Source organism: Marmota marmota, unplaced genomic scaffold (genome assembly GCF_001458135.2).
Source record: "Marmota marmota marmota unplaced genomic scaffold, marMar, whole genome shotgun sequence".
Classification (NCBI taxonomy): Eukaryota; Metazoa; Chordata; class Mammalia; order Rodentia; family Sciuridae; genus Marmota; species Marmota marmota.
The window spans coordinates 3,847,380-3,874,978 of record NW_026000240.1 but is presented as its reverse complement, the minus strand read 5'-3'; the positions used below and the strand labels follow the sequence as shown (position 1 = coordinate 3,874,978).

Here is a 27,599-nt window from a genome sequence, read left to right as displayed (position 1 = left end):
ATTGACAAAAGCATTTGTTCATCTTATGTCAGGATTTCATTTCTTCTCTTTTGGCTTTGTCTAAGCCAGAGGGCCTTCAAGGCCAGATTAGAGCTCTAGTGTGGGGCTAGGGCAAAGTCATTATAGGAAAAGACGACTCAATCTTAGAGTAGGTTTGAAAGGCCACTGTAATCATTTGTTTGAACATTTAGTCATGTGTTCAGTTTAAACACCAGTATGCAAACTGGCACTGTCAGGCACCCATGGGGTGAGGTAGAGCTTGTCAGGCATTGTCCTGAGACCAGGCTCTGGACAGGCATTCTCTGGAGACTACATTGGTGAAGCCCACATGGAGACAACTCACCTTTAATTTGTCATCCTAACATTAATGAAATCATTTGCTTTGGCATGTCCCACATTCCTTCCTTTGTATTCCATGTGCTCAGTCCTCATGTGAACTTCTGGACTCTAAACCCTTCTTTCTGGGGCCATGTTTATATATATATATAGTGTCCAGATTCATTTTAAAAATGAAAAAACGCCTTTTTGTCATGTTGTCTCATAGTAGAGTCTCACAATAGGGTTCAGACGCCTCCATTTTATTATTGAATCCTCACAAGTCTTTCCATCCAGATTCTTCTTCTCCATTCATTTTTTTTTTTCATGTAATTGCATCCATTACATCTTATTTTATCTACCATAGGCTGGTTGACTTGCTTTTCAGTTTTCCTAGCTCTGTGCTTTTGTTTTGGCTACTCTATTCCCTTTGGGAATACGCCCAACCCCTGCCACCCACCTTCTGTATGGCTGCATCTCTTCCAGGAAGCCTTTTCAGACTAATCCCACCCTTACTGATCTGACCTGCCTCTGAACTCTGTCCAGGCAGACCCTCGCGATTAATCACATACTGCTCACATACTGCCAAGTGAATTTATCTTTATTTTGCCTTCTCTGTCTTGCTTTTTCATTCTCCCCCCGCCAATTGCCTCTCTGTATTATCATGTGTGGATGAATGTGTGAAGCTAGACAGGATGTCTCTGAAAATAAAATCTATGTCATTATATTTTTAGAACACACAACCTGATCGGTGCTCCATAACATTGTTATTGGTTAGTAATTCTTGCTTAGCATCTGGATTTGCAAACTGATGCTCTCATGCTGCTCTGCAGCTTCTGAAAGCCTTGGGAACCCAGCTTTCTCACACTAATAGAACCAAGAACAGCATCTCTAAATAATAGGAATACATTGGAAGTGGGCTTAAAGAGCTTCCTTTGTAATAAAACTCAAAGCTATTCTATAAGCCAAGATAGGTGGAATCTAATGCTAATCACCTCAGAGTTTAAGGGGTTTTCAGATGTCAAGGATTTGGGGGGAAATTAAATGAGATTTGCCTGAGGTGCTCTTCCTGTATGCTCACATCTGCCCAGTACCTTTTCTAGCCCCTCTGTCCCACCACAATAGTGTGGCTTTTTCTGGACCTGCTCTACCTCCACCCTCATCCTTCCCCCACGACAGGGAGGTTGGAGAACTGGGTGAGGCACTGGCTTTAAGGGCCCAGGAAACACTAACAGGCATTCACAGCTCTCCCTGTTCCTACAAGCTGATGTTCCTAGGCAAATTGACTGGTTTCTCCAAGTCTGAAGTTTCCTCTTCTGTAAAATGAGGATAATAGAACTTCCTCATAGAGTTGCCTGAGAGGGAAATCAGATAGGCCATGTAAAAGGCTTAAACCATTGCAAGTACATTATCACACTGAAAATAGTCAGCCCATGGCATAACAGCTTATAAACAATATGCTGTTTCTCCCATTTAAAAAAGACAAAACAAAACAAAGTCTCTTCATCTCCAATCACTATCCCTTTAAAACAAAACAACTCCCCACTCTGACTCCTTCCTCTCCCATTCTCCGGCACTCTCTCTAATCAGGCTTGGCCCCCTCCACTCCATTACAGCTGGGGTTTTTTGCAAACTCACCAATGACTTCCGTGTTGTTAAGTTGAAGACGTAATGCTCAGGTCAGTGCTCTTGACCTGGCAAGTAGCATTTGACACAGCAGATTTCTCCCTCCTCCACAAAACACTCACTGGGTCCAGTCTCCAGGAACACCCACTCCTCTGCCATGACTGCCTCCTTGTCCTTCCATCTCCCTACTTCTGGCCTGGTCCTCCAGCTTCTTTTTTTTCCCTATGGATGACCCTTGATGATATCACCCAGCCTCATGGCTTCCAACGCCATTTCTACACCAGCATCCAGCTCGCCAGCACTTTCTCCCCTAATCTCCAGACTTGTATCAAGCTGCTGCTCAGCTTCTCCACTCACATCTGGTACAGGCTTTCAGAGATGTCTGAAACTGATCTCCTGTCTATCTACCCTCCCCAAAACCTGTTCCTTCCATAGTCTTCCCCATTTCAGGAACCTATCCTAATAGTTGTTCAGGGTAAAACCCAAAGTTAACCTGACTCCTCTTTTTTCATTTATCATGCAGTTTGTCAGAAAACTCTCTCTGCCATGTCAAAATATATCCAGAATCTAATCCCTTCTAAGAAGCACTGGTTCAGCCCTCCTAGCAGCCACCAACGTCCTCCAGCTGGAATAGTACGGCAGCCTCAGCCCCTCTCCCTGTTTCCACTGCCCTCAATCTATAGACACTAGACTGACCTTTTAAAATGTAAGGCAGACCACATCACTCTGGCTAGTATTCTGATGGTTTTCTCTCCAGGTAAAAGCCAAATGCATAATGCTGGCCACCCAGCCCCTTTGGCTCAGTACCTGCTGCTTCTCTTAAGTCCTTCTTATGCTGTCCCCCTCATTCACTCTGCTGAAGCCACCGCCAGCACACCCTAGGTCCTGCCTCGGGACCTCTGTACTGGCTCTTCTGCCTGCCTGCCTGGAAAGCCCTCTGCCAGATGGCCACATGTTCACCTTCACTACCCTTAGGTCTGCACTCTAAAGTCAAGTCCCAAGACTTTCCCTGACCAACTGTTTTATTTTTCAACATAGCTCTTCTCATGCTTTACATTTTACTTATTTTATTGTTGTCTTGGTCCATTGTTCTAACCAGAATATAAGCTCCATGGAGGCAGGAGTTTTTATCTGCACAACACCTGGATGGTGCTTCACATGTTAAAAATCAAATGTCAGCCATTATTGCTGGTCCTCGCCTGGAGTCCATGGCTGGCCTTGACCTTCTGTCTTGTGCCCTAGCTTCCTGAGGATGGAGCTGTCTTACTCCCAGATCAGCATCCTGCCTTAACTGCCTCTGATTTGGCTCTGTCTGTCTGTTCTTCCTCCTCAGATGCATACTCTCATTCCTCCAGCGAAAATGGAGGCAAATCTGAATCCGTGGCCAACTTGCAGGCTCAGCCTTCCCTGAACTCCATCCACAGTTCCCCTGGTCCCAAGCGCTCCACCAACACCCTAAAGAAGTGGCTCACCAGTCCTGTGCGTCGACTCAACAGCGGGAAAGCAGATGGAAACATTAAAAAACAGAAGAAAGTACGCGATGGTCGGAAAAGCTTCGACCTGGGCTCTCCCAAGCCTGGGGATGAGACCACCCCTCAGGGAGACAGCGCTGACGAGGTACTTAGGGGGCCCCGGAGCCCTCCATCTGGAAGGCACCACTGACATGCCTCCTGCATGGTTCTGTAATCTAGCCAGTCTCCAAGAGCTTGTCATCTTGAGCCTCAGTGACGAGTTCAATCTGTGACCCATTCATCAGAGAATAACCAATACCGGGCATATCCAGCAGCCAGAAACCGCTTTGCCATATTTAGAGTTAGGGGCCTGGCTTGAGGGTGGCAGTTGGTCACCTGCCTCTACTGAGGACTACACCAAAACTGTCCAGACCTATTCAGACTAATAGTGAAAGAATGGAGACCATTTCACTATGAAAATAGAAGACTGAGCTGTGCCCAGGTGTTTGGAGCAGTGCCACGTGTAAAGGGAGTAAACAATTCCAGGTTGCTGCAGAGGGGAGAGCTGTGACGGAGGTGCGGCCAGCCTGGTCGCCACTCAGCCAGGAGCTTTGATGGGGCACCCAGTGAGGGAGGATAAGTACCAGCTCTCATCACTGCCGAGGTTGAGAAGATCTTTCTGATGTGTAACCATTCTTCTTGTTGTAATTTTATGCCCTCTGCCATTTCTTCCTCTGGAAGTGGCATAGGGCCTGGTGACATTTCAATTCGGCTCTCTAGCCCTTCCTAAATTTTTAAAAAGTTAAGCTCTCTTGGCTTTTCTTTCAGCGTTCTCTCTTTCTGACTAATCAGTGAGATAGATTGTGAAGCATTTTGAGGGTTTTTTTTTGGGGGGGGCGGTATTTACCCCCATTTGGTTCTCACTGTCCTTTGAGATAAGCAGGGGTATCTACGTTACAGAGAAAGAAACTGCAGCTGCAAAGAAAGGCCTGTGTGTCCAGAGGAACCCTCCTCGTGTCTTATGTTTTTGTATGTCAAGTCTGAACCCTTGGTATCTTAGCTCTGTGAAACAATAGCTAACGCTGCTCTTTTGTTCTAGAAGAGCAAGAAAGGTTGGGGTGAAGATGAGCCAGATGAAGAGTCACACACACCCCTCCCTCCGCCCATGAAGATCTTTGACAACGACCCCACACAGGACGAGATGGTAGGACCTCTGGCTTCTCTGTGGAAAAAGTAATGCTTTATGCCCTGGACTTCATTCCATGTGTGTGTGTGATGGGAGAATGATGTTCTCTCTCCCTTGTTATCTCTTACTCCACTCGAATCCACAGTGATAGCGATTCTAGGTGTCCTCTGCCCCGATCCTGGAGGTCTGGCTTCATTCTGGGCAGTGTAGTGGTGTATGTAGAGTTCTTAAAATGGATATCTGCCTGGAATCTCATTCTGTTGATATAAGTTAATGGCTCTGTCTTTGGAAACAGCAGCTCTTAAAAGGAACTGTTTGTCCCCAGAAGGAATCTGTGGTGGTTCTAGGTGGCAACCATGTTATTATGCTTGACCATATGATCTGTTTTAGTTGTCTTTTCTATACCCAACTCTAAAATAGAATCATGGTGACTTCCAGTCAAGTCCTGTGCTGTTAACATTCTGCAGTCTCAGCAGACAGGTAGAAATACTGCTAAGGGAGGAGGGGGGTGTCAAAGGTAGGCAGGCCTAATGTGCTCGGTTGCACAAGTTTTTTGTTTTGCAAAATTCCACAGCCTGTCCCCTGTGCCTCTGACCCCCTAGGGGTCACCTCAGTCATTCTGGAGCAGAGGCTCAGACTGGATGGTTGGAATTGACCCCATAGTACTAATCTGGGACGTTGGGCCACTTTCATTATGCTATCTGTCCCTCTCTCTTTTATAGCCATGCCATTAATCAGTGGGGTTTTCCTTGCCTTCTCTTGGTATGACCAGTACCTTGGACTCTGGAAGTGGTTTTGTGTTTGGTTGTCCTTTCCATTTGCTTTAGGAGCATCATTTGGTGGTGGTGGTGGTGGTGGTTATTTGCCTCGCTGTCCCTCAGGCTTCCCCTGTGCCTTCTAGTTCTCTGTGGGGCAGCCTCCTCCAAGGCGGTGGGTCCACCATGTGTGTGCAGGAAACAAGCCTTCATGATCCCACCTAGGATGAGATTCAAAGGAGGTCTGCAGAGGCTTCTGTGTTTCTAACATCCCAGCTCTTATATTAATTCTGTCTGCCCTACATTTAATTATTAATTCACAACCATTATTTCAGGTCTTCCTCTCTGCTATGCTAGAAGGACAATCTAGGAATAGGACAAAGACTAAGAGGTGGTGACTGCCCCTGGGGCTTACACATGAGAAGCACACACAGTTATGGCCCCTCCTGAGGTGATGTTGGTGGCTCTGCTCTCTGACTCTGGACTGCTGGGAAGAAAAGTAGTAGGAAGCATGGCATTCTGCCCATCCTGGATCCCCAGAGGCAGAGAGGCCTGCACTTCACCTTGAGATGGGAATGAGGACCAGCCTGCTGGTATTCCCAGAGTTCTGCCCTTGTAAAATGTTCTGTAAACAGTGACATGTCTATGGGGGTGGGGTTCTCATGTCCCAGTATCTGCCATCCCACACCGCCCTCCACTCAGAGGAGCCAGCTTGCATAAGATAAGAGGTCACGCACCCTCGCCCTTGGATTCCCTCAAATGTGGCTTGTTTGGGAGAAGTGGATATTGTGCTGTTTCTGGGTAATTTTTAACCAAGAGTGTGATGTACCCCAGATATTTGGGTGGCCCTTTTCTTAGCCAGAAATAGGAACAATGGCAACAGTCCCTTTTATTACATTAACTCTCCTCAGTCCTGCTTGCTTGACTTCTGTACACAATATTTGGAATTGAGATGAGCATCAGAACTTCTAGCAAATAGAGTTAGACTTATTAAAAACAATTTTTGCAGCAGTATAAAAGAATCTTTAAAAGTTCAACCATTGCACTATTATGCAATCATCCTCCCTGTTTAACCATTGTTCACATGCATGCGTGTTTTACAATTACTATGTGCGTATGACGTGCTCCATGCTTTATCTGCTGCCATTTCCTAGAATCTTATTAATTTTACCTTCATGACTCTAACTTTAATACCTGGAGAATGTTTTACTTTTTTGATGTTCCATAATTTGCTTGACCAGTCCCTTCATGGGACATCTGAACAGGGTGTTTCCAATCCACTACTTGAAATAATACCTCTGCAGATCACGGTGTGTATATAGTATTTGTTCTTTTAATGTCAGTCCTTGGACTAAATTCCCAGGAGTAACATTCCTAGATCAAAAATGATATCTTTGTTTTCCAAACCATGAGCATTTTCCTGCATCCCCAAGAGAGGAAAAAGAGATTGTTATAATTGTTCTTAATTGTACTTATTTGATTCTTCCACATTTCAGAAGCAAAGACTGAAAAGGAACTCTTACATTAGAAAGGGAGTTTTCTTGTTTGAAATTCTTCCCCTAACTTAAGGGAGAAACTTGAAGTCAGGACAAGGCCAGGACAGTCAACTTTCTATGTCCACAGTGGTTATTCCCGTGCGTTGGCCTGGATACCACTGCCCTCCACTCTGACATACATGCAGGCTTGGCCATCTCTCCCCCAGCTTCTCCTCAGGTAGAGGAGAAAGGGAAAACCAAGCAAGCAAACAAAAGCCATCATCAGCGAGAGGTTATCCCCAGCCCACTGAGCAAATAGCCATACCGACAAGTCCTTACCCCTGGTGCAGGTGGAAGAGGGTCCCAGAGAGGCCCTTCAGTTGAGCCCCTCTTGGCTGTAGCAGATGTCCCAACCTGCCCAGCATGTAACACACAGCTCCTGCGAAAGCCTCTATTGCTTCTTGGTGTTCTGAGGCAGAGGCAGAGAAAGAGAGGGAGAAAATGTGGAAGGGGGTGTCTAGCTTCCAGGTCTCTAAAATGCCCTGCCCCTAGCATTTTTCTAGGTACTGTAAAGATCCATACCTAAGGCAGTAATACATTTGAGACTGGGTTGATGGATTGCTTGCAGCCCTGGAAAGCAATGGGCAGCCATATAGTGGCTTAAGCCCTATTTGCCCTTGGAGCATTTGTCCCTGCCTCCTGCCATTAGTAGGTGTTGCCCTTGCCTATTGGCCCCACTAGGAACTCAGTGACCCTTCCTCTCAACTCCTTTGGAGGCCTGCCTAAGGAGAGGCAGTCCCATCTATGCTTTGCTGCTGCCAAGACTTCCTGACCAGGGGTTGGGCAGGCCTGCTCCACCCCACTACTCTTAACCCCATTTCCCTCTGTCGCCTCTTCCCTCTAAACACAGAGCTTTCCTTTCCTTGCCTGCCTTGAGCTTTGGACTTTCTGTTTGGCTTTCTAATCCTTGCTAATCTGCTTTTCCTTTGCTGCCCAATGTCTTGCAGTCCTCCTCTTTGCTAGCAGCCCGGCAGGCTTCCTCAGAAGTACCTACTGCTGCAGACCTTGTCAGTGCAATAGAAAAGTTGGTCAAAAGCAAGCTGGTAAGTGGGGGTCCTGGAGGAAGTTCTGTGTGTGTGTCACCTCCATGCGGCTCCCAGGGCCTTGAATCTATCCCAGGTTCTCATTTTCCCAGGTTCTCATTTTCACTTATCCTCATCCCTCCTGTAGAATTATTTCCAATAATGATGGTTTTTGAAAACCTGTGCTCCAAAATCCTTCTTGGCTTTGTTTTGGATTGGGCATGGGAAATTAATAGGCCTTTATGGGGTTGTGATGTTAGCAAAAAGCATAAAGTATCCCATACAAATTTGCCTCACAGTAAGCCTGACCTGCTGGCCCCCAGGCAAGTGGCCTTTAGTCAGTGACTGAGGTGTCTGGATGCTCTGAAGCTCATGCACTGGGCTGCTGAAACAGGTGGGTCTTTGAAAATACCAAATAATTTTATTTAGGGAGCTTCTAGCTTGCAAAGTCTTGCAAAATTAAGACTGCTGGTTCTAAAGGGGAATGGGCAAAAGTGTATAGATATCTTGCCACAAAAAAATCAAGGGAGTAGGGTGCGGTGGCACATGCCTATAATCCCAGCAGCTCGGGAGGCTGAGGCAGGAGGATCATGAGTTCAAAGCCAGCCTCAGAAAAAGCAAGATGTTGGGCTGGGGATGTGGCTCAAGCGGTAGCGCGCTCACCTGGCATGCGTGCGGCCCGGGTTCGATCCTCAGCACCACATACAAACAAAGATGTTGTGTCCACCGAAAACTAAAAAATAAATATTAAAAAATTCTCTCTCTTTCTCTCTCTCTCACACTCTCTCTTAAAAAAAAAAAAAAAGCAAGATGCCAAGCAACTCAATGAGACCCTGTCTCTAAATAAAATACAAAATAGGGCTGAGGATGTGGCTCAGTGGCCGAATGCCCCTAAGTTCAATCCACAGTACCCCTCCCCAACCCAGAAAAAAAATCAAGGGACCTGGTGCCTCTCTCCATCATGGAAGGAAAAACTGAACATAAGCACTGGCAGCTGGTCTAGCCTGTGACTATTCAGTGGACCCATCACGCCACCTGAAGGCAGGGTGGTCAGTCTGAGCTGGCTGGGGACTTTGGCAAAGTGCTGGTGAAAATTCATTTCTGGATGCTTCATTAGGACAGAGCTGCCCTCCACTCCCAGGCTTTGACGTCTAAGTATCACTGTAAGATGACAATTTGAAGCATTTTCCTTTCTTTCTCATCTGTGTCACCCATTTGGCTTTTCCTGCAATCTCATTAAGATAAATGCCTATGCTCCCACCAGGCTTCTGCTGGGAAGTCTTGTTAATCACCACTGTTTAGATCTTTCTCCACCAGGCCCAAGAATTAGAGGGAGACGGAGCGTCCTCTCTAGAGCAAGCTGCCAATAATTTTGATTCCAGTGGCTTCCTTTTCAGATATGCCAGCTTTATAGTGTATAAATGAGGTTTAACACATATGATCTCCTTCTTTTCCTACCAAATTTTCCTTTCAAATTAGAAAAAAAAATGGCTGGTGGTTTGAGTTACAAGCGTCAGACTCTGCGCTTGCCCATTTTTCTGCTGTCTCTCCTTGTCCTCCCAGCGGGAGTCAAGGGCTCTCATGGTCACCACTGACTTTTCAAAGTCACATGTTTGGCTTTGTTCCCTTTGCATTTTTGTTCCTACCACTTCACTTCTCCAGAGTGTTCTGCCTCTTGTGTTTGCTTATCTAGTGCATAATGGACCTTCAAGGTCCCACTCAAACTCATCTCTCCACAAGGACTTCCCTGACCACTCCAGGCCAAACGCCCTCTGAAATCCAACTGCAGTTTCAAATGCCAGATGCTACTTGGGGCACCTCTTAGATGGCTGTTGTGCCATTTGTTAAAATACCATGATGTTTTCACTTGCAGTTTACCTCCCCAGCTAGATGATAAGTCGTTTAGGACATTCATATTTTTTCCTCCAGTTGTATACAGGAGTCTTTTATACTTAATGGGTTCTTCATGAATACTTGTTTAAAAAAATCCAGGGGCTGGGGCTGTAGCTCAGTGGCAGAATGCTTGCCATGAGACACTGGGTTCAATCCTTAGCACTGCATAAAAAAAATAAATTCAATAAAGGCATCTACAATTACAAAGAAAATGTTTTTAAATCCAGATTTTTTTATATTTTAGGTTACCTTTCCTCTTCTATTGCTGACTTGTGCTATTGAGAGTCTCCTCAGTCCTCTAGTTTGTGTGATCAGTGAATCTGTTATGCCTCTGAGGAGAGTTGTTGACAAGTCCCATAAGAACAGATTTCCCAAAGAAGGGGAAGAGTGGGATGGCATTGGAGTTGATCAACCCTGTAACCAGCTGTCAATCAATGTCTATTGAATGAATATTGTTACTGCAATGAGTTTACCATAACAAGGGCTTTAACTTCCACCAATAACTGCTCCTTAAGGACCTCCAGTGAGCCCAGAATTACAGAGATTTCTTTGGCTTAACATATGAAACCAAGTGCATCTTAAGAAAGGAGTAAGAAAGTAGTGGCTTTGTTTCTTAGAATCATGTTACCAAAATTTGATTCTTTTACCTTCCCTCTCCTTTCTCTTTCTTCCCATCCCACTGTGGGACAGCAGTGGAGCAACAGAAAATTGAGACTACTCCAGCCATGTGTGAGAACACTAAGTTGCCTCTTCACCTCTAAGACTCCTGTTCCTATTCCTCATCAGTTCCTTGGCTTGGGAGGAAAAAAAAAAGTAGAGCTCATAAAAGTTTGGGAATATTTATTTGATCAAATAAAATAGTGTGAAAGCTGCCAAAATATCCAATGTTATCATAGACTTGGTTAATGAAAGTACAATGTATAGGTCAAGAGAAGTAATAGTTCCATTGTGCTATTCAGACCACACCTGTCCTAAGTGGTGTGTAATACATTGTATTCTAAATGCAGCATTCTAGAATGATCTTGAATAAACTGGAAGAGCCCAAGAGGAGGTAAACAGTACCATGTTGTCCAGGTCAGGTTAAAGAGACAGAGACTCTGTTTGGGGAGAAGTTAGAAGCATGACAGAGCCGTCTTCCAATTACTGAAGCACTGCAGTGGGACTGAAGGGTTGGTCTGCTTGGGCTGCTCCAGAGGGCAGGACCTAGGTGCGCAGGTGGGAGTTTTCTTAGAGTAGTGTAAAGAACTATCAAAGTCCTTCTTAATGTGCAGAGTCCATTTTACAGAAGCATCTGTTAGCTTAAACCTTTATCCATAGTTATTTTGTTTTTTTTAATTTCCTTATCGGTTGCTCAAGCAGTGACCCCAAATTCTGCACTTAGAATTCAGTTGCCCTATAGCTGTACCTGAGGGCCAGGAGGTACCTCGTGTCCCCATGCCCCAAAGCTGCTCCTGTTGCTTTATGGTCACGTAGTCATTGTTGCATCAAAGCTTCTGCCTCAGTGTGAGCGCTGATCTTCATTGCCCAGGAACCACCAATAGAGCTAGCATACTGACATACTTTCTGGTTTATGTGTTAAGGTATTGTCTTTAACTTTGAGCCAGGAGTAAGGTCTCCCTCTGCTATCCACATGTGATTTTTTTTTTTTTTTGGAGGGGGTACTGGGATTGAACCCAGGAGTACTTAACCACTGAGCTACATCCACAGCCCTTTTTAAACATTTTAAAATTTGAGACAGGGTCTCACTAAGTTGCTTAGGGCTTTGCTAAGTTGCTGAGGTTGGCTTTGAACTTGCAGTCCTCCTGCCTCAACTTCCCAAGTTGCTGGAATTATAGGTGTGTGTCACCACGCCCGTCACCCCATGTGATTTTTAATAAAGTTTTTTCTAGATCTGTGGACAGCTATTGCTGGTATAAAGTATGTAAGGAACCTGAAGACCCAGGTTTCCATTCTACTTCTGCTACCAGTAATATAGCCCTGGAAAGTGTATTGGGCTCTTCCTTATCTCGCTTATCCATGACGAATCTGTTCACCTGAATCTAATCTCAAAAGAGTAATTCTGATGGTTGAGTAGGCAGGAAGTGTTTTGCAAACTGATAAGCAGGCACCTGCAAATGTTAGCTCCTGGCCACTTCTGCAGCCTTGTGAGGGCAAAGGGAACTGCATCATCCTCATCTCCCATTGCCCAGTGTGGTGCTGGAAAAGTGGAAACTTACATGCTGCTAATAGATTGGCCATTGGGTAGATGTTGCAGGGTAATTGTTTAGCAGTCCATAGAACTTGGTTTTATTCCTCAAGTGTAAGGAATGAGAGCTTCCTGGCCATGTGAGACTGTGTCTCTATACTGTGGTCCTGAAGCCCCAGGATTCTACCCTGCCTGGCACAGAAGATCACACTTCCAGAAAGGAAGGCCCTCTCTGAGCTCATCATCAGGTGGCATGCCAAAACAGGTCACTAGACTCCAGATGACCCTGCTGGATGCTTGCTAAGAGTCCTCTGCCTCTAGGCAGCACTGAGGCAGTCATGAGCTCTTCTTGAGTCCATCTAGTGGCCTGGCATCCTGACAGTGTGCCCTGTCTGCGTCAGCAAGTCTTGCCACCCTTTGGTTCTCTTGCTGTGCTAGCATTCACTTCCCTGGCCAGCCTCATGGGCCACAGAGGAACCTGGCAAGGACCAGGCTGTACTTGTGCATGTTACACAAATTGGCTTGTTTTATAAGTTGCCTCGGGAAAGTGAATTGGTCTACTTGGACTCTCCTTTATCTCACTTATCAGTGATGATTCTGTTCACCTGAACCTAATCTCAAGCAAGTAATGATGATTGAGTAGGCATGAACGTGCTTTACAAACTGATAAGCAGGCCCCTGAAAATGGGGTGGAGTTAGCAGAACTTCCTGGTCTAGATGGAAAAAAATAATGGCCCCATCATATCCACAGTTTTAGGAACTAGATTCATTTGGAAATCCTCTGTGGAAGAAATTTCTAAGATGCTTGTCAGAATAGAAAAATTTAGAATTCCATCAAAAATTAAAAAAAAAAATCAACCCCCAAATCACAAACCTGAAATGTCATTTGTCTGAAAAATCCACACCTCAGTTTTTCCACTATCAGTTGTTCCCATGCCCACCCCAAGTTTGCCTAGGAATGACTTAAATCTAATGTTTATTGGCCAGAGTATATTATCCAAGTTTTAAAAAATATTTTATGTACATATTTGAGGTTACCACAAAATATTATGACATACACATAGATGGTTAAATGGTTACTATAGAGAACAAATTAATACAACCATCATCCCACACATTATTTTTCTGTATGTGTAGAACAGCTTAAATCTACTTATTTGACAAAAACCCTTAATATAATACAACTTTACTAACAATGGTCCTCAGATAGTGCATTAAATCTCCGGATCTAGCTTGTTACATCTTATATATCTGCTATTTTGTATCCTTTGATCTATATAGTTCCTATTTTTTCACTTGATCTCTCTCCTCCCACCCCAAATAAGTATTTTATTCTCTCTCTCTCTCCTTTTTTTTTTTTTTTTTTGGTACCAGGGATTGAACTCAGGGGCACTTAACCACTGGCCACATCTCCAGCCCTTTTTTGTATTTCATTTAGAGACAGAGTCTCACTGAGTGACTTAGGGCCTTGTTCAATGGCTGAGGCTGACTTTGAACTCACAAGACACCCAGTTCACTATTTTATTCATCTATATATATTAGACATTTTTTGAAAAGACTCCACATATAAGTGAGATCATGCAATATTTCTCTTTCTTTATATGTTTATTTCACTTAGCATGATCTTCACCCATGTTGTGGAAAATGGCAGAATTTCCTTTCTTTTTTTAATATTTATTTATTTTTAGTTATAGGTGGACACAATATCTTTATTTTATATTTATGTGGTGCTAAGGATTGAACCCAGTGCCTCACGCATACTAGGCGAGTGCTCTACCTCTGAGCCACACCCCAGCCCCAGAATTTCCTTTCTTAAGGCTGAAAAATATCACATACACACACACACACACACCCTACCACAGTGTCTTTATCCATTCATTCACCAACAGACACTTAAGGTTTTTCCACATCTTAGCTACTATGAATAGTACAGCACTGAACATAGAGGCGCAAATATGTTTACAAGGTGCTGTTTCATAACCTTTGGGTATGCATATACCCAGTCCTGTCAATTTTGTGTCTTGTGACAGTTTTATTTTTAATTTTCTTTAGGAACCTCCATACTGTTTTTCATAACAGCTGCACCACTCTTCATTTTCATTCCCACCATTCCTTCCCCTTTCTCTTTGCCAGCACTTGCTCTCTCTCTTTTTTCACTCCTTAGCTCTTTCTTTTCTAGAACCTCCTCATGCCAGCACCCATAACACAGTCACTTACTGGTCCCTCCCCTCTCCTCTACCTGCCCTGGGCTTGCAGCTTCTGGGCTGCCCCACGTGGTTCATTCACCCCATGACTTTTACTCTCTGGGCTGCTGCTGCCTGGAATGTCCTCCCATTTCATTTCTCAATGACTGTCCCTCTGTATCCACAGGTTCTACATCTGTGAATTCAACCAACTTCAGATTTAAAATATTTAAGAAAAATCTGTGTCTGTACTGAACATGTCATTTTTCTAGTCTTTATTCTCTAAACAATACAGTATAGCAACTACTTATTAGCACTTACATTGTATTAGATATTATAAGTAATCTAGAGATGATTTGAAGTATTCAGGAGGATGTGCATAGGTCATATTGCAAATCTTAAGTGGGGCAGAAGTTCTCATTGTAGCAGAAAACTGGCCTGTTTCCTCCAGGAGAAGCACTAATTGCAGGTTACCTTTACTTGCCCTTGATTGGAGCCTAGTATCCAACTCTAACACGGGCAACTAGGTCTTCAGAGGGAATCACTCTTGAATGACTGCCAGCATTATAGCTAACTCCATGATTCAAGGTAAATTACCTAGCATACCGATTCCCAAGCCCTTTATTTCCCTCTTCCTGCTCTCACTGAATCTACCTTTTAACTCTGTGCCTGAGAGTCCTGCCCCAGAGACAACTTGGGCTTCTTTGCTTACAGAACAGTCAGGCAGAAGAACATGGAATGCATTTCACTGTGTGACACTTTGGACTCCTTAGATGTCCTTCATTCTCTAGATGGGCTGAGAGTGGCCCATGTCAAGCTGGATGTACCGTGGGGGCATCTTGTAAGCAGAGCTGTAGGCCTGCTTCCTGGGCCTGGCAGTCTCCTTCCTGCCATCCAGCAGGCTAAAGAACAAAGACCGCAAAAGGACAATGGGAAGAGGAGGAGAAAGTAAGAGGCACTAATGGGATCCGTCACCAGCTGGGTCCATCTGTCTAGCAGCCTGTCTCTGGTGATGGCACCAGGGGACATGTCACTGGAAAGCTTGCCTGTCCACTGGCTTGTCAAGCCTCGGCACCAGACACTCTAATTTCCTTAATAACAGGTTACAGACTCTGTATCTATAAATGTAGCTCAACCCTTCTCGACCTTTCTTTATTTTTAGCCAATACTGCTGCTCTGGATGTAACGGTTTCCGTAGCTGATTACTTTGTTCTGTAAATACCTTTATGTCAAGTAGAAAGAAATTCTCCCTGTTGGGCTGGAAGACCCTGTGCTCTTAATTCTAATTTCTAGCCTTAGTGACAAATTCATGTTTGGCATATTGTGTCTATTTGGGAGGCCAAGGAAAAGTGGATATCTCTTTCAGTGTTGAGATTTTCAGATTCAAGTTTCTATCCTTTGTCACATAGTGTCCCATCAGGATCCTCATTCCTTTTATGTTTCCTTTCCTCAGACTTTCCTGCCTCTGTTTGGTCTATGTTGAAATACAGCAGCTAAACTAGGCATGGTGGCACATGTCTATAATCCCAGCTACATGGGGGGGCGCGGGCTGAGGCAGGAGGATAGCAAGTTTGAGGACAGCCTGGGCAACTTAATGGGACCCTGTCTCAAAATTTTAAAAAAAGTGGTGGGGGTGCTGAGAATGTGGTGTCAGTGGTAGAGTGTTCCTGGGATCAATGCCTAGTGCCACACACACACACATAAAACAGAAAAACAAACAAAACCCAGCAGTTACTGACAGATGATGTCAAGTGCAGATCATTTAAGATCAGGCTGAGTCTGTTGTTCCTACTACCTTTTTGCATGACACTTTTTTGATCTTTGTGACTTTAACTCAGGGCCATTTTCAGAGACTACTAAGTGAAACCTCTCCGTTTAGCCACTGTGGCTGGGGTAGACAGGTGCCTTGGGTGGTTTGGATTTGTCTCTCATGCTTGTTTTACATTTGCCCACCTTGACCTTGATCTCTCATATTACTGTTTATCCATGTGGCTTCTGTCAGTTCACATAATCAAATAGTAGGTGTCGCTTGGGTCTTCCCAGGACACTAGTGAAAATATTAGCTTGGACCCTCTTTTGAGTGTTCTTACTGTTACTAGTGACGTCCGTGGGGGAAAGCAGCTCACCACTGCAGAGCATTTGTAACTTTTCAGAGAGGTTGACAACTGTTGTCTCTGTCTATTTCTCAGAAATCTGTAGAGAGAAGGTTTGATTTGAAAATTGACAAAAACTGAAGCATGGAACCATTTTAGCTGTCCATATAATATTCTGAAATTAGAATTTTTGTTCCTTACCCTTAGTTCCTTCTAAAGTACTGTATTTTTTTTAGTTTTTTTATTTGTTCTATTTAGTTAGACATGACAGTAGATTGCATTTTGATGCATCATACATAAATAAAGTCTAACTTCTCTTTTGTCTGGTTTGAAGGACTGTATTAAGCCATTTAACTTCTTTTTTTCTGATTCTATAGCACTTGATTTAAAAGAAATGAGAAGAATTAGTAAATGAAAGGAAGCCATTGGTAAATAACCTTAGCAGAGATGTTTTTTGAAAAGGTTAAATCTACAGGTTATTTCTTGTCCTCTCCAAAAGATTTATAACTGATTTAACAAAACCCTGCTTGTTTGTTTTGAGGTCTATCCCTCCCACTCCCTTATCAATTTGCATTTGATGGCCTTACAACAGATTTTCTTTTCTAACTCCTTATTTGGTACAGAATTGCAATGATTAGCTTTCCCTCTGGAGCCCTTACACAGAGATAAGTTGCTTTGACAATGGGCAGTTTCATTAGGCCTGGAAAGTTGGCCAAGGACATCCTGATTGCCTAAGAAGGCGACAGCTCAGAGCTCCCTGCTGCAGGAGGGTGGAAGTCTCTGGTGTCCTAATGCTTCACTATGAATCAGTGAGAACAGCCTTGGCTGTTACTTCTCAAGCTGGTTGTGGGCAGACTAGGGGACACAGGGCTTCCAAGTGACTTTTCAATGTACAATTCTCTGAAGCTGTTTGTTCTTGTCTTTTTAGACTCTTGAAGGAGGCTCCTACCGGGGGAGCTTGAAAGACCCTACAGGCTGCCTAAATGAGGGGATGACCCCACCCACTCCTCCTAGAAACCTGGAAGAAGAACAGAAAGCCAAGGCCCTTCGAGGCAGGATGTAAGTAACTCCCCAGATCCCACTCTTGCAGGTGTGGCGGACCGTGGTGAAGGGCTGGGGGTACTTAGGGATTCCCCACGCTGTGCTTCGACTGATCTCAGACAGAAGTGAAAGTGACTCAGATCTATTCTGTGTAACAGTGATGAACAGTGAGCTACTTTGGCACTGTCTTGAAGAAGTTTAGGCTGAAGTGTCTTCTGTTAAGTAGCAGCTATTAATGACAAAGTATGGTTTTAACTAAGATCTGATAGAAATATTAAACATGCTGATAAAAAGGAAACTGTGGGACTATTAAGATGGGTCTGTAGTACCAGAGAATCCCTAATCATGGCAGAAAATCTGGTGGAGGTCACCTGAGGCGATATGCCCCAAGTATAGGCAAGTGAGAGATTAGAAGAGGAAGCTGTAGTACGCCAGGTAGGGCTCATCTCAACCCCTCCCCAAGGGCTTTAATTCTGCATCATTTAGTTCTACAAAAACTGCCTTTCCACTTTGAATGGCTAGTGGTAAAATACAGTTCACATTGCAGTCTGTTTCACAAAGATCCTTGTGCAATGCAAGGTCTGGGTTATATGCCTCCTGTTACGTGAGATGATAAGGAAGATATGGATGCCAGTAATACAGAACCATAACTCCTCCCTTACTTTAGTTTTCTTATTCAGAGTTTGGCTGAGCTGGAAGCCAGCTGCCAATAAGTCTTGAACATGGCTCAGTGTGAAATCGTGAGCAGCAGTGAGAGTAGGGTAGGCAGATGGGAAGGGTCCCTCTCTGCTGTTAGTCTGCCCTTCTCCCTCAAATTAATCACTCCTTTTGCCAAGTCACTGCAAATTGATAAGGGAGTGGGAGGGATAGACCTCAAAGCAAAAAAAGCACATTTTGTTAAATCAGTTATAAAAAAAAATAAGTAGGGCTAAATCCTTCTGTTACTAGGAAATGTGTTGAGTGAACATTTAGGACTTTGTTTCCTAGGAAACAAAAATAGAAACATCATAGCAAGAGCCTTGTGTCAAAGCAGGGCTGTCCCCTCACAGTGGAGAAGAACAAGAGGCATGCAAACTCTATAATTTCATACTTACTCCCACAACTTTATGGGTGCTTAGGAAGAACCCCAAGAAGTTGGTAAATGGAATCAAGATTGAGAAATGTCATTTCCACAGGGAAATTTCCTAGGACTTTTACAAAACTGGTTCTCCTTAGCTTACATCAGTCAAGCCAAAACAAGGCTTATATCAGGGAAACAAAAGTTTTCATCAGGGAAGTGACCCACAAGGTGGCCAATGGTCCTTAGCAAAGACAAACACTAGTCTCACTCATGTTGACCAGGCCTATGAGAATTATGTCAGCCATTGTCCAAATATGATATTGTCTGATTTTACTACCATGGATCACAAGAGTGTGTTGCCTTTTTACCCAGGGACCCATCTCTCCTCCCTCATCTCATTCTCACCAAAGCCCCTATTTCTCCACATCCTGAGCTATCCTGAAAATCTACCCTACAGTGTCTCATCCCTTTTACTATATATCATCCTTTTGGTATATATGGGAGAAGTAGGACAAACAAAATAAATTAGGTGGTATGTCAGAAGCTGGAAAAAGAAAAGAGCAGTGTGAGGGAGATCAGGAATGAGGCCAGGCTGTGGTTTTAAGTGGTTCTGCCATTTGCACAAAAACCAGAAGGAGGTAAGGAGTTAGCCATGAGGAAGAGTGTTCTGGGTAGAGGGAACAGCCAGTGCCAAGGGTCTACAGGATTTCCTGTGGAAGACCAGCCCTTCCCTACCACTGTGAAAGAGAGAGGGTTAGAAGTGGGCCCAACCTATAGCTGGAAAAATTTCACAGGGACCAAAGAACAACATTTATTTGTGGCTTTTACTGATAAGAATTGAACATGGACAGTAATTTATTATTCATTCATTTGGCAATTAATCCTGTACTGCCTTAAGATGAATATAATTTAAATCTCTGAGGTAACTTTTCAGAAGGTCTTTTAATGTGTCTTAATCTCCCCCAGATACTTCACCAGCCCCTTAAGGGAAAAAGGCAAGGCTCCCCAGCAGACCTGATGCAAGTCCCCTTCCCTAGAGGCTGACAAGCCTAGCCAGCCCCAATGTGTCAGCAAATGGCTGAAGATAAAAATATCACGTGGACACAGAGCAGTAGACTTCATCTCCACAGGCCCCTCCCAGCCCCCAATTCCCACTCTCATTTTCCTGTGGTTTTCTTTAACCACTGTCTTCCAAGCGGTACTTGGGTCATGCTAAAGATATATTTGAATGCTTTATATATTTGGCCTTGCCAGTTCCTTCCTGTGGCCTGAAACACTCGCTGGTCTGTGCTGGAGGGAACTGGTTGGAAGTGCTGAGCAGGCTGATAAAGAAGCATGTGTTCCTTTGCTTCCTTCCCTGGCCCCCAAGGCCCCTAGACCCCGGGGATTTGGTGGCTCCTCAGTGTCACACAGAACAAGAGTTTCAGCTGAATTGCTTCCTGGGTTCAAAATGGTTACAACCCTGGCACTGGGGTCCCTGGTTGACATCTCAGAACTTTACCCCTTTAGCCACTTGGGCCAAAAATATACTTGTGTGGCTTCAGACAAAACTTTTTCAAATCAGATAGTAAAGAATCAGACTCCAATAGACTCAGAGCAGCCCCTGCCCTGTGCACAGCCAAAAGCATTTTATGGATAGGTCTTCCTCTTCACTGTTGGACAGAAAAAGAGGAGTGTTTGGGGCTGAGGCTTCTGGGACTCCAATGAGCCAGTCTCAGCCATTTGCCAGGCAGTGAGCTACATGAAGGAGCTCAGTCTTTGGACTCTTGAACAACTAGGTTCAAATCCCATCTCAGTCCCTCACTTTGTAATCTTGGGCAAGTTACCTAATCTTTCCATTTGAGTATTTTCATTAAATAAAGTATGCTTTACAATAGCTACCTTTTTACAAGAATGAGAAAACCCAGATGAAGTAACTGGCCTTATAGTAAATGCTCTAAGAAGTAGAAATAATTAACAAGAAAGCCAAGAAAGTAAATGTCCTTGCCATTGTTCAATCCTGCGTCTTGGGACTGAGCGCTGCCTTCAAAGTTGTGAGTGAGGAATGTCTGCAGTCAGCCTTTCTGGCCTTGACTGGGGATTTTCCAAGCCAGTTACCATAGATACCCATGTGAATAATTGTAGCTTCTAGATTATAAAGTAAAAGTTTCTCTCCATATCTGCATTTCTGGGGCCTTAACAGCTTGTTATCAAACAAGTGTCTCTCTCCTCTCTTTAGGAAGAATGGAACTGAAACGAAGGAATAAGAGTCTCATATGGATCCTTTGGCCTCAAAGCTTTTGTAACTCAGTTTTGCCAAAGGAGTTGTCGTTCTTCCTGCCCTGTGTCTCTACAGTCATTCAGGGAGAAAGAGATATAGAAAGTAGAAAGAGGATTTCAAAGCAGTTGTTCATCATCCTTGTCTGACTTGTGTGCTGGCTAAGGGAAAGTCCTTGCTGGCCTCGTGCCCTCAGAGAGCAGAAGTGAGCAACTCTGGGGTGCTTTAAGGCGTTTAAGTAACTTTACTGTGACCTTAATGTGAAGACTTCTTGCTTAACAATAAAGAGGAACCCTCATTGTTCTTCATTTACTGCTCAGGTTTGTCCTAAATGAGCTGGTACAGACAGAGAAAGACTATGTCAAGGACCTGGGGATTGTGGTGGAGGTGAGTATCTGGTGCAGAGTGAGTCTGTGCTCACCCAACTAGGAGCAGGTTGGACCCTACATGGGCAGGGGGTTAGCTTAATGGCTGCATGTATTTTACACTCTCTGGGTATTTGCAGGAATGAGTATTAAAATGATAGCCAGGTGTGTAATCCTAGAGACTCAGGAGGCTGAGGCAGGAGGATCACAAGTTCAAGGCCAGCCTTGGCAATTTAGGGAGACCCTGTCTCAAAATAAAAAATACAAGGGGTGAGAATATAGCTCAGCAGTAAAGCACCTCTGGGTCCCCAGTACCACACACACACATACACACACACACACAAAGATGATTTAAAGGGTATAATTCAAATGTAATATGCAGGCACTTTTTTCTTTTCTCCTTGAAACATTTATGATATTTAGAGAGAGGTAAGGGCACAAATATTATAGCATTTGGGGAGCTTCTTGATTAGAGTTGCATCCATTTCACCTTGTTTGGGGTGACCAAGTTATGATCTTAAGAGGCTATTAGATGTTTCCTCATGTGAACATATATTCTTCAGAATTCTGAGCACCCTGGGCACAAACCAGGTAACTTTGAGTTGAATCTTGGGGCTTACACATTTCCTTAGAGTTCAAAGAGAATGTCATAGCTACCAAGGAGACAGACAAAGAAAAAGCCACCAATAAGCAAGAGTGACAGGTCCCCAGTTAGGAATCAAATTGGTAATAAATACAACAGCTCCAGCTCCATAGGGATTAACTTTTGAGGACTTAGACACTTTTTTGGAGGACAAAGCCTAAGGAAGTAAATGGATAATTTAGATAGCCTAGATTCGTTTTGTTTAGCATCTTAAAAAAAAAAGATAGGAAGTCTAAAAATTGAATTCCTAATGTTTAAATTGCCTGCTGGTTCCTAACAGTTGCCCTTTAAGTCCTCATCCTGTGAACTCTGCTGATAGATGGCTCTGTATTTGCCAATCCTGAGCTTTGGATAAAGAGACTAACCAGGCATAGAGAGGACCTGAATTCTAATTTATGGAAAGTCACTCTCCCCCTTGGGAATCTGTAGATTGAGAAACTGAAATCCAGGAAATTCAGACATCAGTGGTGTGATTAAAAGTAATATAACATGGGTGCCTTGGGTTTTTTTGTTTGTTTGTCTCTCTGATGGGGCCATGTGCTGCCTGTACAACCTCACAACCTGATTTTACAGCTGAAATGAGATGACATAGGAATGCTACAGAACCTAAAGTGTTAACATTTTATGACTTATTTATAGGCCAGATGTATCTAGTTCTGAGTCTTTAAAAATATAATTAACTTGAGTTAGGAGACAGGGAAGGAGAGAGAATCGTTTTCTTCTTTGTTTGGCTTTCTTTTCTTTCTTTTTTTTTTTTTTTTTTTTTTTTGGCAGAGCTGGGGATGCAACCCAGGGCCTGGCGCATGCTAGGCATGTGCTGTACCACTAAGACATAGAAAGCACCCAGAAACTTCATAAAAGTTTTGACTCTCACTCTGCCCAAGGGCAGAATCTTGGCTGAATAGGAAAAACTACAGCAGCATCACCCTCAGACTCACACAAAGCGTGGGCTTCTCTGGGTGCTCCAGGTGGCCTTGACCCTTGACCTGCAGGTGCTTTCTCAGGAGCATCCTCTTATAACTACTGCCTGTCCCCTGCAGGGCTTCATGAAGAGGATAGAAGAGAAGGGCGTTCCTGAGGATATGCGAGGGAAGGATAAAATCGTGTTTGGGAACATTCACCAGATTTATGACTGGCATAAGGAGTAAGTGTCCCAGCTGCCCTGAGGGTCAGGGCATCCTGGGAAATCCTGGACTCTGGAATCCTTTTCTTGCATCAGATGTAAAAGACAGAGTTTGAAGGGAATCTCCTGTCATTTATCTCCCATTGAGAGGTAATGAAGTTCCAAGCAGTGTGACTTCCTCCTTTCATACTCTTTCCCCTTTTAGTTTTTTCCTGGCTGAACTGGAAAAATGTATCCAAGAGCAAGACAGACTGGCCCAGCTCTTTATTAAACATGTGAGTGACACACTGGTCTCCTCCCCATTCACTTTAAAATTCCTTCTTTCTTCCACTCTTCCTGGATTCACTTTTCTTCTTTCCCCTCTCTGAGGTTGTTTTGTGTTGTTGTTTTTTTTTTCTTAAACCATCTTGGCCATGTGGAAGTGGGGTCCAGCCCACTACATTTCCTAACTGCCTCAGTGTTCCTCCAAGTGTGGGTCACCCCTGTTCCCACCTCCATGTGTAGAATAGCTCAGCACTCAGAGAGCGAGCACAAGGCACAAGATACCTGACTGGCGCATTCCCCGTCTTTCCCTGTGCTTTGTCAGGAGCGGAAGCTGCACATCTACGTGTGGTACTGCCAGAATAAGCCGCGCTCGGAGTACATCGTAGCTGAGTACGACGCCTACTTTGAGGTGAGCTGCTCCGGCTTTGCTGAACAGGAAGGGGAAACTCAGGCCAAGAGAGCCACATTCAGAAACACCAGCCATCGTCCACCCACAGGAGTCGCTGCCTCAACAGAGCCATTAGCTGCTTACTTTAGTTCCCCTGAGCATCTTTGCTTCCAAGGAGCTGAGTTGGCCCCAGCTGTGGACTGCGGGAGGAACTTCCGTTAGCAGAATGATTCTGAAACAGAGACTGATTGGAAGCTCTGATCCTTCCCCAGTGACCCCAGAGCAAACTGTGCCCACATTCTTCTGCACGACCCCCTGGGCTGCTTGCTGAGGCCTCTCCTTGGTTGAGGGGTTTGCAGTCACTTCATAGCCTTGGTTTCTGTTCCCAGAGGTTTAAGCCTGGATGGATTGACTTTGTTGGTAGAGAGGCAGCACCTTCTCTCAGAGATCAGGGCTCAGCTGTATGGGTCACTGTGTCCTTGGGGCAGCTCTTCTTGCCTGACTCTGCTATGGAGAGATGAGAGAACCTGTTTCAGCTTGTCTCCCAAGACTTACGAGAGGACCAGGTGTGACAGTGCTTGCCATGAAAGCACCGTAGCCAGGCAAGAAGGCTATGGTAGCCTGTGTGATGTTGTAGTGTTTTTAACAAACAAGCGGATGTATAGGCAATTCTACCTTTTTCCTCACTTGAAGATGCTTGAACTTTATTGGGAAACATGAGGACGGGTGATCCATGCCTCGGAACCCTGACCCAGAACACTCAGCTCTTGGATTCCTTTCTTTCTAACATAGCTCCCTTGTGTTTCAGGAGGTAAAGCAGGAGCTAAATCAACGGCTGACGCTTAGCGACTTCCTTATCAAGCCCATTCAGAGAATAACAAAATACCAGCTGCTCCTCAAGGTAAGATGCTGGGAGCCCAGGCCAGGGCTGGAAGAGCATCTCCTTAGGCTACAGCCAGTGGCTCTATCTCCTTCACACTGTGAAGGGACAGTGAACTGCATGGGCAGGCATGGGCTTTGGAGGTGCAGACTTTTCTTTCCTCTACTATATTACTCTGTAAGCTCTGCCCCCAGATAATTTGCATAGCTCTTGCTTCTACCCTTAAAACTGATGGTTACTTGATTTTTTTTTCCAGTTCACTTTTTTTCACTGACTTAATACCTTTCAAAACTAACAAATAATGACATAAAATCAGAGTGGAATATGAGTGCAAAAAGAAAGGAAGGGCAAAGCCCTAAAGACCTTAGATGAGTAATACCTAAAACTTGATCATATTTTATTTTAAATAATAGTTTGACTTGATTTTTTTCTCTTATGGAATTTGAGACTAACTGGAAAAGTCTGGACTTCCCTTCCTCTCATCCTGTCCTGTCATTATCCCCTTTACTTTCCTCCCTTCCTTCTTCCCTTCCCATCTCCCCTAGCTTTGAAATGTTGAATGTCCTGGGGGGGGGGTCTTCTTTATGTCATTACATCTAGCATGACTCATAATTTCATTTCTCAGCTACTGCAGACCATTGTCACCTCTGCCTAGAAAGAAACTCCTTAGAATGTTATTGCATTTTTACAATAAGTTTTTTTATAGCTCTCTGACTATTTTACTAACGAATTGTACCCCTCCCTGCACTCCTCCCTGCTTCCCCTCCTTGCTAGGACTTCCTGAGATACAGTGAGAAGGCTGGCTTGGAGTGTTCAGATATCGAGGTGAGTTTTCTGCTTATAATGCTTTCTGTTCTTAGGGACTGCATTAGGCCCTAAAGGGAAAAGATTGTCTCAGGAAAACCAAGGGTCCAGGCCAACTCCTCTCACTCTTAGCAGCATGAAAAATGGCTAGTTAATGTGCAAAGTGTTGTTTTCTAGAATTCAAGAATTCTGTCCTGGGCCAGCCTAGCACTTAGCCTACTGCTGCTCTCTTTGTGGCTGCAAGAGATCTGTATTAGGGAAGGGTGGTTTTTGACACCTTTAGCATCCTCCAGAGAGTGGGCAAAATTGCAAATCCAATATGTAACTTTATCCACAAATCCAAGTAGTATTTGACTCCAATATTCCACTTTCAGTCCCCCACCTCCATTCCAAGGACTACTCTCTAGGTGAAGTTCTTTGTGTCACCATTGGGATTATTTTAAGCCAGAGAGGTTATAGCCTTTCTGGGCAGGCTATTTTAGGTCAAAACCTCAGTGTTTCCCAAGCCAGGCAAAGCTGTTACTTGGGCTATCAGGAAGCAACAGAAAGAAGAAAGAAAAGATGAGGAGGGAAAAGCAGGGAGATGGGATAAGAATGGACAAGGTAATGATGCCCCAACATGGGTGACTGACATGGAGCCCCATCTAAACAGAGCCCCATGGTCCTCTGAGAGTGGGCAGCAAGGACCACATGCTTTCCTAAAATAAAGGCACTAACAAAAGGCAAGGTCTCTGTCTTCTAGCCCTGAATTGCATGAGCTTCCTGTCTAAAGGCTGTTCTCTCTCCTGAGTGACCGGTGTTCTTTCCCGCAGAAAGCTGTGGAGTTAATGTGCCTTGTTCCCAAACGCTGCAATGACATGATGAATCTGGGACGCCTGCAGGGCTTTGAGGTGAGCCCTTGGAATGCTTCCAGCCCTCTCTCCTCTGGGTGGGAGTCCTGCCGAGTACTGAGGCCTCTTCCCTTTGAAGCCCCGTGTCCTGCCGTCTCTGCCTAGACTCCTGGTTTCCAGGCCTGGAAGATGCATCTATTTAGGAAGTCCAGTGATAGGGCAGAAATAGAGCTCTTGGCCAAACTGGAGTCAGAATTCCAATGAATTTAGAAAAACCCAAAGTTCTTTATAATTAAAGCTGGCAATGACCTCTTCCCTCTTCCTTCCTGACTGAGACTATGAGAGACAGCTGGATAGCAGGATATGTGATGGGCATAGATCCTAAGTGGGAAAATGAACAGTCTTTGTTTTTTTTTTAAAGAGGGTGGTTTCTGTTGAACAGATCTATGTAGTGAGTGAATTTTTAGATCAGTGAACATTTCTAATTCTAAAACCTCTCAGGACACATTTCTGGACTTTGAAGAGAAGAACCATGTCTTAAGGAACAAAGCCAGATGTCCCAAGGATAACTGAACACACAGGTTTGCTAGGGCTGCCAAAAGAAAGTACCACAAATTGGGTGACTTAAACAATAGAAATTTATATCCACAGTTCTAGAGGCTGGAACTTATTCACCCAAACCTGTATTTCAGGTTTGGGTGAATAAGTTGGGCTCATGACATTCTTGAGCCAAATTGTCTTGTCTTCCTTATCCTGTGTGTCCTTGTCTGGTTTCCATGTTTGTTTATGATAGGGGATCAGTAACTGGCTGGAAGTTTGAAATCAGGGTGTACTCAGAGATGTTTCCTTCGGAGCACCATGAGGGAAGAATCTGTTTCAGGCCCCTCTCCTTGGCTTGTTGAGGCTGATGTCATGCTCAGTGACATTCTCCCTGTGTCTTCACATCCTGTCGATGCGTTTCTGTGTCCACATTTCTCTTTTTTATAAAGATATCTGTCATATTCTATTAAAACTCAGACTGATGACCTCACTTTAACTTTATTATCTCTATAAAGACTCCATTTCCAGCCAGGTATGGAGGGGCACACTTGTAATCCCAGCGGCTCAGGAGCCTAAACAGGAAGATCACAAGTTCAAAGCCAGCCTCAGCAAAAGCAAGGCACTAAGCAACTCAGTGAGACCCTGTCTCTAAATGAAATACAAAATAAGACTTGGGTTGTGGCTCAGTGGTTGAGTGCCCCTGAGTTCAATCCCTGGTCCCCTCCCCCACAAAAAAGACCCCCATGTCCCTATAAGGTCATATTCAGAGGTCCTGGGGGTCAGAACTCCAAAATATGAATTGGGGGCAAAGGGAGACACAGTTCAGCCCTTAACAGTGAACATTTGAAGACAAATTGACTTTCCTAATTTATACTTCATAAATAACTATTAAAAGTTGATGTCCAAATCTCATAAATTAAACATGTTTTGAATATTAATATGATAAAATTATAACCAACAGTTATTAACTGGTACCTAGTAGTTACTGATCCCCCTGGAAAAAGATGTGGGGTTTCTAATCCTGTTTCCCAGTAAATCCTGCCATCTATGATTTCATTATTCCTTTTTGAAGAAAATGGATTCTTTGAAGCTGAGATAATTAGTAAATGACCCCCCTCCCCATCCCCCACTCCCCAGCTAAATCAGAATAGATTAAATGG

The 27,599-nt window shown here is 44.1% G+C and overlaps 1 protein-coding gene across 22 annotated transcripts in view; it reads left to right on the top strand.

Moving 5' to 3' along the window:
* The window catches only part of Kalrn (kalirin RhoGEF kinase), a 577,550-nt gene that overhangs the window by 495,098 nt on the left and 54,853 nt on the right, over nt 1-27,599 (top strand). For 12 of the 22 annotated variants that reach the window (XM_048794031.1, XM_048794029.1, XM_048794025.1 and 9 more), the window contains 11 exons: nt 3,275-3,558; nt 4,492-4,596; nt 7,816-7,911; nt 17,173-17,303; nt 20,923-20,989; nt 22,651-22,754; nt 22,939-23,008; nt 23,320-23,406; nt 24,194-24,286; nt 25,040-25,090; nt 25,882-25,959. In XM_048794031.1, the coding sequence (XP_048649988.1) occupies nt 3,275-3,558; nt 4,492-4,596; nt 7,816-7,911; nt 17,173-17,303; nt 20,923-20,989; nt 22,651-22,754; nt 22,939-23,008; nt 23,320-23,406; nt 24,194-24,286; nt 25,040-25,090; nt 25,882-25,959 (1,166 nt within the window). The remainder of the gene's footprint in view (nt 1-3,274; nt 3,559-4,491; nt 4,597-7,815; nt 7,912-17,172; nt 17,304-20,922; nt 20,990-22,650; nt 22,755-22,938; nt 23,009-23,319; nt 23,407-24,193; nt 24,287-25,039; nt 25,091-25,881; nt 25,960-27,599) is intronic. The other 10 variants (XM_048794032.1, XM_048794037.1, XM_048794049.1 and 7 more) reach the window with 3 other exon arrangements.